Genomic DNA, 15,279 nt, shown 5'->3' with positions numbered 1-15,279 from the left:
GTGATCCTTTACCTGGGAGTAAGCTTGGTTGCTGGCAATGGGGCTTGCTTCTGAGTAAGCCCTCCTAGGGTTGTGATTCACCCGTTGGAAGAGTTGCACAGTTGCTTCAAAGCAGAGCCACCGACTACCACCAAGCTTACTCCCGAGTAACGCATGCCTTGGAGCCAACCATTTTTTCCTAAACTAAAACCTCAGTATTCAGGTTAAATTGCCATGTTGGCTCTTTGCGACAAACAAGTGGGTTTTGGGTTGCAATTTGGGCACTCAGTCTCGAAAAGGTTCGCCATCACTGCTCTAGATGCTGTTTTCCTCATTCTCCCCCTCTACTCTTTTTTTAAAAAAATTGCTTTATTTTATTTACAATTATAAGTGTACACATATATCTCCAAAATAATATCATGATCTATTTACCACCTCTTAAAAATAATATCATGATCTATTTACCACCTTCCATTTTCAACATAACATACAATTGATGAGCTTCCGCAAATACATACCAAGCTAAACCACACCATTTACTACCTTAATCTAATAATTATATTTATTTTATATTTCTATTATTTCTTATACTTCTTAAATTATATCTAAGATCACGTATTTTTGTTTTAACTTCTCCTCGATATGTTTAATCCATAATAATCATAACTTGGGTGCTGTGTGGTTTCCGGGCTGTATGGCCGTGTTCTAGCAGCATTCTCTCCTGACGTTTCGCCTGCATCTACGGCTGGCATCTTCAGAGGATCTGAAGATGCTCTGAAGATGCTCATCAGATCCTCTGAAGATGCCAGCCACAGATGCAGGCGAAACGTCAGGAGAGAATGCTGCTAGAACACGGCCATACAGCCCGGAAACCACACAGCACCCAAGTGATTCCGGCCTTTTAAGCCTTCGACAATACAATAGCCATAACTTCTTAAATTTTTCATTCGTCTCCAACTTTTCGTATCCTGATAGTCTTGCTGTTTTAACTAGGTCCATTACTTTATGTCGCCACTCTAGTATCGAGGGAATTGTTTGCTGACGCCAATATCTAGCTAACATAATCCTAGCCGCCGTTGATAGGTATTGAAATAGCGTTCTGTTTTCAGTTATTTGCCTATTGCCACACATTCCTAACAAATATAATTCAGGAGTGCATTTTATATTTACCTGTAGAATTTTTTGAATTTCCTTATGTACATCACACCAAAATTTCTTAACCTTTTTACATTCCCATAGCATATGATATAAACTTCCTATTTCCAACTTGCATCCCCTCTACTCTTTTGATGGCTAGGAAAAGTCACAGTACTGGACAATAAGACATTCTCTTAGTGGGTCTGATTTATGCATTTTCTGAAGCGCTATTCCCATCAAACCTTCAGATGGTCCAGACAAGCATAATATCCAAAATAGTTTGTTGAATTGACTACCAAGACTAGTGTTTTAGCCTGCCTTGAGTTCCCAGTGGGCCCCACGAATCTTTTCCCACACTAAAGCAAAAAGAGGGTGTGTGTGTGTGTGTGTGTAACAACTGCCTGCCTATTAGGCCAGCCCGCAGACTTAAATGCCCATTGTAATTCCATCCCCCCACAACTGCATTTCAAAGTGGTTCTGGGTGAAACAGAGTCTCTATGAGGACAATGAGTTTAAGAATGGGATTGGATTCTAATATAAATTGGAGACAGTCATGGTATTCTTGCATGCTGGCGTCCGTACTGATCTTTGGCTTGTCCTAGAATTTATCAGGCCGCTATTCACCCTCTCCAAGGGCATGACCTGCACTTTGTAACTCCAATAAGAAAAGGGGACCGTGTTGTGTGTGTGAGTTGGGGGGGAGGTGGGCGCAAACTCATAATTTTAACTTCGCTGTCACTTCTGCTGGGAAGAATGTAAATCCTGTCTCATAGTGCCCTTGCTCCAAATGCCAGGCCTGAATCCCAAACTGTTGAATTCAGTCAAGTTGCCTCTCCATCATCCGCGGAACCCATGGCCTTAAACTGCTTGCTCTCACACAAATAGCAGCTCTTGGCCAGCCTACAAGTCACTGTGTTTCTTTAGCTTCCCTCCTCAAGGGTCTAAAACATGCCAATATTGTGCTGCTACATGACATCATCCAGATGAAGGAGACCCTGACGTTGGTTTTGGAGTACATGGTGAGTTGCTGTCTGCCCTTTGTGAACACCTGTGAGCCAATGAGAATGCCATGGATGCTTTTGCAACCTCATGAAGTTTTTAAAACTATGGTGGAGCTCTAAGGAGCGAGTACTTCTTCATTGTTAACCACATTCCACCCCATTCAAACATTCCACCCCATTCCTCCAGGTGGGTATTACAATCAGAGAATCTGCACCACGTCAGGTAGCGTAACAAAGTACCAATAAATTGAGAAACTTATTATGAACTTCCCGGTTCAAGAGATTATTATTCCCATAAATTTGGCAACAAAACACTACGTACTGTTCCAACCAAAATAAATAAAAGCAAAGTGTGGTTTGTCTGTACCAGTGAAAGCCAACCAATGTTGATTCCACGCGAGGAACACCCTCAGCCCGCTCTCCCCCTATCCCTTCGCCAGTATCCATTCGGATGCCAGCATAGCTCCGCCTCAGCGGCCACTTCTGGATTTATCCATCGTGAAGCTGTGTGATGGCCTGATGTTGGCATCAAAGTTTGCTCTCTCCACCAGGGTGGGTGCCCCTTAGGCTGGTGGAGGGGGCAAACACACCGGTGGGACCCTCTGTGATTTCCAAAAAAACATTTCGTCCCCTCATCTGGATTTTGCCAATAGATAGCCTGTTATCTAAGCAAGCAAGCAAACAATTTGACCTTCATTTTTGTTTCTGAACCACTTCTCCCTTCCAAGTCTTCTCCCTTCCAAGTCTGCTTTTGAATCCTCTTGAAAAATATTTACTGGTGCATCGAAGCTTTCCCTGGATGGAATAAATAGAGCAGAGACTTGGCAATATTTTGTGTGAAAACTAAGATGAGGGGCGTTTTCAGTATCTCATGTTTCCCTTAGTACTGAAGTGCCCAGCGGCTGTATTGTGCAGGGCAAGGAAAGCTGTAAAATAATATTGTTGGCCTGTGTGTAATATCCCCAAAGCAGAGGAAAAATCGATGTAATGCTTTTTATTAGGAGCAACCAAAATAACACAGAATGGTGTGCAAGCTTTCGAGTCCACAAGACCTTTTAATCAGGCTGGAAGCTATGAAAATAAAAAGGAGTGCGGCTGGGGGTCGATGTTTCAAGTAATGATCCCAAGATCTGATCCTATCAGCGTGCTGTGAAAGATTCTGAGCAGGTGTGTCGTTTTAAAATGGTGCTGAGCCTGTGGTCGGGCTGCCCCCATAAATTGTTGTGAGGAGTATAACTCCCCCCCACCCCATACACTCAGCCCTGAAAAGTACCGGTACCTCAAGTTCTTTGGTGAAAGCAAACGATACAAACAAGTAGAAATAAAACAAACCATTTTAGAAAATGCTTGATCCAACTTGCTTTAGTAACTGTGTCCTGTAACATTTGGTGGGATAGTCCCTCACCAAGGTGGATTAAGGTGGATTTTAAAAAAGTTTAAACAAGTGATGCTGGAATCCACCCCCAAACAGCATCATTTTCAATGGTGTTTAAACCAGGGAGCCCAGATTCTCCTTTTAAACCCACCTTAAAGGAAGAATCTGGGGTCCCCAGTTTAAACAACATTGAAAGTGATGCTATTTTAGGGTTGATTCTCCATCACTCTGAAACAGCATCACTTTCAATATTTAAACTGGGGACCTCAGATTCTCCCCTTAAATCCATGCCAAAGGGTAGGGATTTAAAAGGAAAATCTGGGGAAATGTGGGGGGTGCCTGCTGTCAAGGGTGCAATTGTTAAGCTATCAGCATTAAACTTTCAAGGTATCTTTAGGAGACTCTCCTAATGATACCACCCAGGTTTGGTGAAGTTTGGTTCCGGGGGTCCAAAGTTATGGACCCTCAAAGGTGTAGCCCCCATCTTCTATTAGCTTCCATTGGAAACAATGGGTTACAAGGCACCCCCTTTGGGAGTCCATAGCTTTGGAACCCCTGGACCAAACTTCACAAAACTTGGGTGGTATCAGTAAGAGACCCTCCTGATGATACGTCCCAGGTTTGGTGAAGTTTGGGTCCTGGGGTCCAAAGTTATGGACCCTCAAAGTGTAGCCACCATCTCCTATTAGCTCCCATTGGAAACAATGGGGGATTGGGGAACCCCCTTTGTGAGTCCATAGCTTTGGACTCCCTGAACCAAGCCTCACCAAACCTGGGTGATAGCATCAAGACAGGCTCCCGAAACATCTCTGAAATTCTGGTGCTGCTAGCCTAAAAACTGCACCCTCTACAGACCAAAAACAGAAAAAACACTAAAATACCAAAAAAACCCCCACGAACCCTGCATTTTTGGTGCCCATCACAAGGGGGAACCCTCGTCAACTGCCCACTTTGCCCAACTGCCCACTTTGTGCTTCCTGCTCCGTCGGGCTGAGGAGGTTTCCCTGCCTGGAGCTGCTGCCTCCGCAGCGCGAGAGGCAGTGGCACTGAGCAGGCCGCGGCCATCATCCTCCCTCTGCCCCATGGAGCAGGCGGCTGCCTGCTCCGTCAGGCAGAGTGGGTTTCCCTGCCCGCGTCTCTACCTCCCAGCACTGGAAGGAAAGGTGAGTGGAGGGGCCGAACCGGAGGCGGTCCGGCTCAGTAGATCTTCGGGGCCATGGAAAATGGGTCCAAATGGCTCTTTGGGTGGTAAAGGTTGGTGACTCCTGATCTAACCAGTGTGTGCTACTTAAGCTGCAGTGTCATCCTAAGCAGAGTTAGAACTCAGAAGGGTATTACCGTTTAGGACTGGACTATTACAGTAATAGTCCTAAGCATGCTTACACAAATGAACATTGCACTGAGTTAAGGCAGAGGCGTAGCTAGGGGAAATGGAGCCCGCTGCAAAATCGGAGTTTTGCTGCCCCCCCATGTTCATTTGTGTTTTTTGTATTTTTTAGTGTTTTTTCAGGGGCATAGTTTTTAGGCTAACAGCATCACAATGTCAGGGTATCTTTAGGAGACTCTCCTGATGATACCTCCCAGGATTGGTGAAGTTTGGTTAAGGGGGTCCAAAGTTATGGACCCTCAAAAGGGTAGCCCCATCTACTATTAGCTCCCTTTGGAAACAATGGGAGATGGGGCACCCCCTTTGGGGGTCCATAACTTTGGACCCCCCCAAACCAAACTTCACCAAATCTGGCTGGTATCAGCAGGAGTATCTGGATGATACTATCTAAGTTTAGTGAAGTTTGGTTAAGGGGGTCCAAAGTTATGGACCCTCAAAAGGTAGCCCCATCTCCTATTAGCTCCCATTGGAAACAATGGGGAATGGGCCACCTTCTTTGGGTGTCCATAACTTTGGATCCCCTGAACCAAACTTCACCAAACTTGTCTGGTATCAGCAGGAGTGTTGCCGGACGATATCCTGAAATTTGGGTGCCCCTATCCTACAAACTGCGCCCCCTGCCAGCCAACAAAGTAAAAACACTAAAAATATCAAAAATACATTTTTGCTGCCCCTCCCCCCCGGCGTATGCCTGGTGCGACGTGCACCCCCCCCCCATCCTGTGGTAGCTATGCCACTGCTGTTCACTGACTCTCAGCTGGTCAGTGGGTGGAAGCAGGCCAACTGAAGGCGGGGTTGTGGGGAGAGCTCCATGCTCCTGGTACAACGATGTCACTTCTGGAAGTGCTGGCATTGCACTGGGGATGTTCTAGCACTTTCTGGGAGAGTATGCGAGATCATCCTGGCACAATGCTGGTGCTTCCGGGTAAACCCAGATTTCATCTTTACATTGAGTGCATGGATTACTGCCCCCAGCCCTGCCTCTATGAAGTTCTTCCCAGTTGTCAGGACGGACCTAGCAGTTCTGAGTTCAATAAGATTTTTTTGTCACTGGTTGTCAGATTGTGATTGGACATGTCATAATAGAACATAATAGAGCATAGAGATTCTAATCTGGAGAACTGGGCTTGATTCCCCTCTGCTCCCCCTGAGTGGCAGAGGCTTATCTGGTGAACTAGATGTGTTTCCGTACTCCTACATTCCTGCTGGGGGCCCTTGGGCCAGCCACAATTCTTCAGAACTTCTCAGCCCCCCCTACCTCACAAGGTGTCTCTTGTAGGGAGAGGAAGGGAAAGGAGCTTGTCAGCCACCTTGAGTCTCCTTACAGGACAGAAATCCAGACCCTTCTTCTCTCTTCTTCATATAGCAGAGGTCAAAGACATGTGCATTTGCACAGCTTGAGATTGTGCTTCCTCTACTAGCCGACACCAGTCTGAGGTTGCCCTTATAATCTTGATTTTTTTAAACTAGCAAACTCTAGCAAGCATTGCCCCTTCCCCTTTCCCTCCATTTTTTAACCCTTTGCACCTGGCCAGACTTTTTTTTTTATTTTCAAAGGGAAAGGGCAGCATGGTTTGATGTCTGACTTGCCTGTTGGAAGACTATTTATCTGTCCTTTGCAAGTAGCAGAATCTTGTGCTATTTAAATGAACAATGGACTTGCGGGAATCTTGTACATGTTCTAAAATCATTTCAGAGGGTAGCCTCGTTGGTCTCTAAATCCAAAATGCGGTTGAACCTAATGATCAGATTCTGTGGTTAAGCTCTCAGAGAACTAGATATTGTGTGATTCTCTCTCTCTCCCTTGCCTGTGCAGGACACAGACTTGGCACAGTACATGTCCCGGCATCCGGGGGGGCTTCATCTTCATAATGCCATGGTAAGTACTGGCAGGGCCAAATGCTTCTAGGGAGCTTAGGGAGTGAGGTATGTTTAGTCTAGAGAAGCGAGGGGTAAGGAAGGACATGATAGCTATGTTGAAATATTTGAAGGGATGCCATGTTGAAGAGGGAGCAAGCTTGTTTTCTGCTGCCTCAGAGACTAGGACCCGGAGTAATGGATTCAAGGTGCAGGAAAAGAGATTCCACTTAAACATTAGGAAGAGTTTTCTGAGGCCGTTTCCGCACGACCACCATGTGGGTTGGGTTGGCATACATGACGCCGACCCAACCCCCCCGGGATCGTTTGCATGGAGCGCTGTCGTCCGATCAACCTACCTGCTCTGTGACCATCTGGCGCGTCGCCGAGGCCAGGGGACATGCCCCCCTGCCCTGCACGACCGCTCCAGCGTAGCAGGGCAGGGGGGCATGTCCCCAGGCCTCGGCAATGCGCCGGATGGTCGCAGAGCAGGTAGGTCGTTCGCACGGCAGTGGCTGGAAGCCGCCGTTTTCCATAAACCTCGCTTTGGAAGCGTTTTTGCCGTCCCCAGAGCGCTGTATTAGGCCCGTGCGGAAAGGGCCTCACAGTCAGGACAGTTTGACAATGGAATTCACTGCCTCGGAGAGTGGTGGAGCTTCCTTCTTTGGAGGTTTTAAAACAGAGGCTGGATGAACATATATCGGGAGTGTTTTGATTGTGTGTTCCCGATGGCAGGGGGTTGGACTTGATGGCCCTTGAGGTCTCTTCCAACTCTATGATTCTTCAGTATGCAAAGATTAGGTTCCCAGAGCCAGAATGCTGCATTGGATAGATGGTTGGACTTAAGAATTTTTTGTTCCAATAGTAGCTACTCAAATAAAAAAAGGTTAATGTATTGTTGGATTTTTGTGGAAGATATCATGCCATATTACCCTCCCTTTCGTTTCCACTGGCATCTGACAGAGAAAGACAAACAATGCTTAAGGGTCTTAAAATGCAGTCCGGAGCAAAATAATACTCTTCTAAGTTCAGTGGCGTCGGCAGGCTTAGAAGGAAGTCGCTCTTGGTGTTCCTGTACAGTCTGTTTGCCCCAAGTCTGATGCTGTTGGGAACTTTTTTCCCCATGTTTCTTCACAGTATTGTGGTGCATCTGTGCACCGCCAGAGGTTTCCCTCGCATTTGTCCAACCATACTCAAACATGCTTTGCTCCAAAATGTTGGAAACCATCTCAGCAAGTCCTGGGTGGCCGTCATGTGGGTGGAAAAGATTTTCCTGGCCACTCATGCATAGCACTCCCTCTCCACCATGTTGTCTCCTTGCTGCCAAGGATTTTCTTTTTAATTGGAAATTAGCGTTATATCATTTATCATCATACTAAAGTATGCATCAGGTTGTCTGAGTTCCCAGTTTTCATTATAAAAAAAGCATATCTCTGGAACAAAATGAGTCACTCTTTTTTAAAAAAAATGAATGCTGGGAACTGAGAGAACCAGACACATATTTTAGTGTAACAGTATCCTATTATATAATGGTGGTGGCAACTCATTTCCAGCCAGTCACCATGCACGATTCACTTCCAGCCAATCACCACGCACACACGGCTTGGGGACAGAGCTTACATAGAACAGGTGAAAAACAACACAAACAAAACAGCGGAGTATGGTGGTTACTCACTCTCTCGCATGCTCGCCCTTCCCCTCCACTGCTGAATAATTATAGTCACTGTACCAACTGCAGCTGCCTGAGATGGAGCAGACACAGGCGTCGGCTGCTTCCTATGGGAGGGTTGTAACTGCTGGTAGCCGCAAGTGCGCTATTGCCTGTTACATGGCGATACAGGCGTCCAGGAAAGGAGGAGAAAGAGGAGGGGGATGGTGACACAGGGCCAATGGGTGGGAGAAGAGGCAGGATGGGTCGCCATCAACCCTTCGGCGGCCACTACCCCTTGAATGTTGATGCAGACATCCAGGAAGAGGATGAGGATGAACTGGTGACATGGGACCACGGTGGGGGGGGGGGGAGGAAAAGCAGGAGGGGTTGGCCGCCTCAGTTGGCACCGTTAACCCACCAACAGTTTTCTCGAGCTCGTTGTATTTGTTTGTACAATGGACTTTACTGCTAGTATCGTTATAGCACTATTAAATCATTGATTTTTTTAAACCTACCAAGGAAACCTGCTGTGTGGAAGCCTAGTTGTCACTGTGCTGCATTAGCAGCAACAGGGAAACTACACAAGCCTGTACTTTCCTTGTGGGGTGGAAAGTACCTCTGTTTCAAATTGCACTGCTAGTGCGGAAGCAGCCAGCATCAGACACTGGGGTACTTTGGATAGTCTCCAAAAAGCTAATGGAGTCCTTGTTTTCTGCACAGGCCTAGCTGCTTGTCCCAGGCTCCATGTCACCTGCACACGCAGTCCATAGTCAAAGTTCAGTTCTAGGTCAACTCCAATAGTTCCAACTTATGAGCATAGAGTCCAAACAAGGGCAATCCAATCAACACAGATCCGGGAGTCCAGGCCAAGGTTGGGTGTTTTGTCTCTGGGATTTGGGAGCTAAGTAGAGGATCCTCAAGGGCTTCCAGCTGAGGAGAGTGTTTTAGCTCAGAGACCCCAGCTTGGAGGCTGCTGGCTTCTAGGTCAACGTGCTATTGGAGCAACTTGTTGGCTGCTCCAGTGATACGCAACTCCCCCCCAAGGAATTTTTGGAGCACTGCTTTACTCAGTCAACATTCTGGTCACTGTTCAAGGTCTCCCTGGAAGTTGGCCCTACACCTCAATAGGGTTCTCAGTTTCCTGCCAATTGCCTGCCAATTCAGTGGGATAGCCACCAATTCTGGGATGGTCACCAATTCTCAGTTGGTTGGTTGGTGGATGGATGGATGGAAGCACAATTTTGAGGAAAATTGGGAGCGATCTAGACACCTAGAGTGATAATTGTCTCACTTCTATTTACACAGAATAGGCAACCTCAATATGGGGAAGCTCTAGTACTCTCTCTCCCCCCCCCCCAAACTATATGGAAATCGTCCCCAGCATAATATCGACTCTTCCACATCAACCTAGAAGTGATGTAATCATGCTGAGTGTGTAGAACACCGCCCCAGCCCTGCCCACTGGGAAGTTGGGAGGTATATTTTCTGAAATAACATCTAGCTCCTTCCTCAGACATGACTTGTATTACACTTGTATTACATACTTGTATTACACCATACAACCAGAGGTGGGATCCAACCAGTTCTCACCACTTCTCTAGAAGTAGTTACTAATTTTTTCTGAGTGCCGAGAAGGGGTTACTAAAGCAACCTCCCTGCCCAATAGGGACTGGAGTTGCGTGTGTGCGGCGGCGCCACTGTTTGAATCCCACCACCATCGGAACCTGTTATTAAAATTTTTGGATCCCACCACTGCATACAACCAAGAACCGGTGGCACTGTGGAAGTCCTCAGCCATAACTCCCATAATGCTCTGGTAGCTACACATTTGCCTTTTGAACTTGAATGCCTCAGTCCATTTTAGTTGCAAGTGGATGCCTTGAAACTTCTGCTCTGGGTGTTTTAGGTTCCGTGGCCATTTTCAACAGAAGGGTAACCCAGATGCATTTTCCTTCAATTTTTTAAAAAGTTACAACCCAACTCTAAAACAATTAAAATGTGTTCCGGTATGATTGCGAGCCACCTCGAACTATAAGGAAAGGCAGAATATAAATGTTTTAATAAACAATTGAACAAATAAAAGTGGTGGTTACAGATCTTTTCCGTCGAAAGGCGGCCACCCTTTAAACCTCATGTAGTGCTGCCCAGGAGAGTCTCTCTCCTTTGTGGGGGAATTTGTGGGGGGGGGGGGACTGCCTTTGAAAGGTGGAATCTGACAGGCCACAGGAGAGTGTGGGAGATGTAGCCCTTTGAATTTTGGCCTTCACTTTCAATTATTTCTGCAGAAAATGTCCCTCAGGCATCCTGTATCTCTAAGAGAACCAAGCGCCTGACTTTTACACGTTAAGATATTCCGACGTTGTGGGAATCGGAAAACCTCCTCTTTCTGCAGCCTCTTTGTTTGTTTGTTTGCTTTTGACCTGCAGATAGAAAACAATTCTTCCAAGGTTGGGCAAATACCAGCAAAGGAATATCGGTTTCTGGTGTTGTTGTTTTTAATTGATTAGTATTTGTTCCGAGAGAGAGAGAGGACCCTCCCGAATACATCTTTCGGAAAGCATGTAGCGACCAAACACCCAGAGGGAGGGTGTGTGTCTCTATGAAATACTTCAGATTCCTAGAGAGAGAAGCAAACAGGAAGAACTACAAGCTGAGTTGAAGGATTTTGAGAATGCAGCATCTCTCTCTTTCTCTCACTTAGGAGGTCTGACATGGGAGAGTAGACTTGCTGTCCTGCGGGACTGCCTCTCTGCCTCCACCTGCACTCTGCCCGAAATAAAGCAAATGCTTCAAAGGCCGCGTGAGGCTCTGGTGGACTCCATTCTGAGCCAGGTTGACCGCCTGAGCTGCTAGTTATTATGAACGTTTGGAAGTATCGGTTGGCTCCTTTTAAAAAAGAGAGGTTTGGAATGCTATTGAGAAGCTACAGGCGGCCAAGTCCCAGTGGAGCCGAGCTTAAAATCCTTTGACTCGTTCCAGTACAAAGCAGCCCAATAACAATCTGCTTCTCTGACCTGTTCTGTTGATCGTGAGGAAGTTTAAGGATGTTTTCCCCCTCGCCTTCCTACCTCTCTCTTTCATATCGGAGGCTTTTTTCCTGATCAATCACTAATCTCAACCGTCTGGTTTCTCCCTCTCTCTTCCCCACCCCCAGCTCTTTATGTTTCAACTTCTGAGAGCCCTGGCTTATATCCATCGGCACCAGATCCTTCACCGGGACCTGAAACCTCCAAACTTGCTCCTCAGTTGCCTTGGAGAGCTCAAGTTAGCCGACTTTGGTGAGTCATAGCCAGGCTTCTGCATGCTCATAAATGGAAAGCCCCTAGCTTTTCTCTCATTGAATGTGCAGTGTGGGCGAAGGGTTGAGTGTGAGGAATGTTCCTGTAGCCCAGGGGTGTCCAACTCTGGTGCTTCAGATGTCCATGGACTACAATTCCCATCAACCCCTGCTGGCATGGCCAATTGGACACCCCTGCTGCAGCCCATCTTTGGAGTTTTCCCTTTGTTTCTGTAAAAGAATACACAGAAAATTGAATTTAAGTGATTACACAGATAATTTAAATGATTCACAGATAATTGAATTTAAATGATTCTTGCAAGATGTTACTAGTTCACTTGAAATGAAAATTTTCCTCTCTGTTGACTACATTTTTTACCTCAGTCTTCTGCCAAGGAGCTGAAGGTAGTTTATATGGTTCTCCCATCACAACAACCCTGTGAGGCAGGTTAGGAGGAGAGAAGGAGAGTTTGGATTTATACTTCACCTTTCTCTTCCGTAAGGTGTCTCAAAGTGGCTTACAAACTCCTTCCCGCCCTCTTCCCACAACAGACACCTTGTGAGGTAGGTGGGGCTGCCCTGGGCGACCAGGGAAGCAGGCAGGCTCACAGGGCTCCAACAAGCCCAGGCCACCATCCTCTGTGACAGTCCGCATCTCCCTGCAGGCCCCAGTGCCCAGCCCAGCTCGCTGCGGCAGGGAAGCACCGGGATAGGCGCAGGTAGAGGAGGATGCTTGCCCCACCCCTCCCTGGATTCAGAAGGGAGGAGGGTCCATGGTCCCAGTCGGGCCTGACAGACAGCCTGTGGACCAATGGGGAGGTAGAGGCGGAGGCTAGGGGACAGGAGGGATAAAAAGGCAGCAGAGGGAGAATGAGGAGTGGGGAAAAGCATGGAGAGGAGAAGAAGAGAGCTAGTGAGAGAATGAGAAAGATGCAGGGATAGTGAAAGGGAGGCAAATTGTGGGGACAGGCTGACCAGGGAAGTCCAAGAGGTCCAGAGAAGAGGGCAGCTGCCTGGACCCAGGATACTTGCTCCAGTCCGGCGCCTGAAAGTGACACCCAAAGGCTGCCAGCTGCCAGAACCCGGGCTCAGGCCCCAGGCCGCTTTAACAGTCGCTCCCCGGCCACTGGGAGCCAGAATGGGCTGACCCGGACCCAGAAAAAGGGAAGGAGGGACAACCATCCAATGGGATCTGGCTCGGCCCAGGGGAGCCCCCTTGTCCTGGTGTTAATTGTTCATGTATCTTTATTGAATCATTTCATAAATTAGTAGTTCTCAATTGTTGTTTTCCATTATTCAAATGTTTCTGTGTTCACACCTGGAAACCCTGATCGGATGGAAAGGCAGCATAAAAGTGTTTAACATACATACATACATACGTACATACATAAAGGCTACTGAGGGCGACACAGAATGAAAATGTTGTGCGGGCTGTAAAGATGGTTGGTTTTGTCCCCTTCTCCTGGCAGGTCTTGCTCGCGCCAAGTCCATTCCTGGTCGGACCTACTCTGCCGAGGTGGTGACGCTGGGCTATCGGCCTCCTGACGTGCTGATGGGAGCCACCGACTATTCTTCCGAGGTGGATATCTGGTGAGTGGTGGGGTCGGCATGCTGAGCCGTGGAAAGGACTTCTCCCCTTCTGGCCAACTCACAAGGACCACGACGACACAAACAGGCATGGTGGGGCAGCAGCTCCTTTGCAGCCATTGCCTCTCTTTTTTAAATTAACCCCTAAGAGAGGAGCCCTGACCTGGCTGCCCTAGGATCAGAGGCGTATTGGGGGGAAATGGCACCTGGGGGCAACACCTGCTCTGGGTGCCCCCCGCCCTTCACCCTGCAGCCCACTTACCACAAGGGGCACCCGGCAGGCCTGCAGCAGGCTGCCGCCCTCCCACCTCTATTGGAGGCTGCCGGACCAGCAGCCGGCAGCTTGCCACAAACCCGCCAACCTTCGGCAGGCTGCCACCCTCCCACCTCTATCAGAGGCTGCCAGGTTGGCATCCTGCCACGAGCCCACCAAAGTGCCCCTTGACTCAAGGGGTTCCCAGCAGACCTGCGGCAGGCTTCGCTGTGTGTGGGTTGATTTTGCGGGGCCCCCCCCCACATGACCTGCTGGACAGCGCCCGGGGACAGAGGATACCCCCTGTCCCTCTGGCAGGTACGCCCCTGCCCAGGATAGAAGAGAAGAAGAAGAGTTTGGATTTATATCCCACCTGTAAGGAGATTCAAGGTGGCTTACAAGCTCCTTTCCCTTCCTCTCCCCACAACAGACACCTTGTGAGGTAGGTGAAGCTGAGAGAGTCCTGAGGGAACTGTGGCTATCCCAAGGTGTAGGAATGTAGAAACACACCTGGTTCACCAGATAAGCTTCTGCCACTCAGGTGGAGGAGTGGGGAATCAAACCCGGTCCTCCAGATTAGAATCTACCTGCTGTTAACCACTACACCATGCTGGCTTTCAGCCCAATCTTGTCAGATCTTGGAAGCGAAGGAAGGTTGACCCTGGTTAGTATTTGGAAGGGAGATCACCATGGAAGCCCTGGGTTGCTACGCAGATGAGGGCAATGGCAAACCACCTTTGTTTGTCTCTTGCACTATCCTGGATGGCCCAGTCTAGCCCAGTTTTTTTCAGATCTCAGTAGCAGGGTCAACCCTGGTTACTATTTGGATGGGAGGCTGCTGAGGTAGTCTAGTGTTGCTATGCTGAGACAGGCAATGGCAAAGCATCTCTGTTTATCTCTTGCCTTAGAAATCCTATGGAGTCACCCTAAATTGGTTGTGGCTTGACAGCACTTTCCGCCGTCACCAAGAGCAGGAATTTGGATGGCCCTCAGCACTGGTCGCGCTTCATAAGAACATAAGAACTAGCCTGCTGGATCAGACCAGAGTCCATCTAGTCCAGCACTCTGCTCCTCGCAGTGGCCCACCAGGTGCCTTTGGGAGCTCACATGCAGGATGTGAAAGCAATGGCCTTCTGCGGCTGCTGCTCCTGAGCACCTGGTCTGCTAAGGCATTTGCAATCTGAGATCAAGAAGGATCAAGATTGGTAGCCATAGATCGACTTCTCCATAAATCTGTCCAAGCCCTTTTTAAAGCTATCCAGGTTAGTGGCCATCACCACCTCCTGTGGCAGCATATTCCAAACACCAATCACACGTTGTGTGAAGAAGTGTTTCCTGTTATTAGTCCTAATTCTTCCCCCCAGCATTTTCAATGAATGCTGTTGGGAATTCCGCTTCTTCAAATGGGCGCATATTTTCTGCCTTAAAAATTCATACTTTAAAATTTGCCGAGGGTTTGTGGTCTTTTTTGACCAAAAGGAAAATGGAAAGGTTCATTTCATTTTTGCTCACTGGGTTCTTCTGCTCCTCAAGGCTAGAAGAAAATCCCATGGAAGAGTATCAGAGCAAAATCCTGGGAGTAACAAGAGAAAGTGTAAAGGTTGCTGTTCAACCTTGGAGAAGGTCCTGCTGGAGGTTCTGGCGAAACGCCCGGGAAGGGGAATTTCACTGTTTTGGTTATCTTGCTTTCGCTCGCTTGCCTGTGTGAAACTGTCTGTGTGAGATTCTATGTGAGAACCTGACTTGTTTATCTTCTTTTGGCGGGAGCTTATTTG

At 47.8% G+C, this 15,279-nt stretch overlaps 1 protein-coding gene across 1 annotated transcript in view; it reads left to right on the top strand.

The window, feature by feature from the left end:
• The window catches only part of CDK15 (cyclin dependent kinase 15), a 67,700-nt gene that overhangs the window by 11,318 nt on the left and 41,103 nt on the right, over nt 1-15,279 (top strand). The window contains exons 5-8 of the mRNA XM_048484457.1: nt 2,041-2,135; nt 6,696-6,758; nt 11,542-11,665; nt 13,134-13,254. Coding sequence (XP_048340414.1) covers nt 2,041-2,135; nt 6,696-6,758; nt 11,542-11,665; nt 13,134-13,254 — 403 coding nt within the window. The remainder of the gene's footprint in view (nt 1-2,040; nt 2,136-6,695; nt 6,759-11,541; nt 11,666-13,133; nt 13,255-15,279) is intronic.

Source organism: Sphaerodactylus townsendi, linkage group LG02 (assembly GCF_021028975.2).
Source record: "Sphaerodactylus townsendi isolate TG3544 linkage group LG02, MPM_Stown_v2.3, whole genome shotgun sequence".
In the NCBI taxonomy this organism is placed as follows: Eukaryota; Metazoa; Chordata; class Lepidosauria; order Squamata; family Sphaerodactylidae; genus Sphaerodactylus; species Sphaerodactylus townsendi.
The sequence above is the reverse complement of the archived record's forward strand: the minus strand, read 5'-3'. Positions and strand labels throughout refer to the sequence as shown.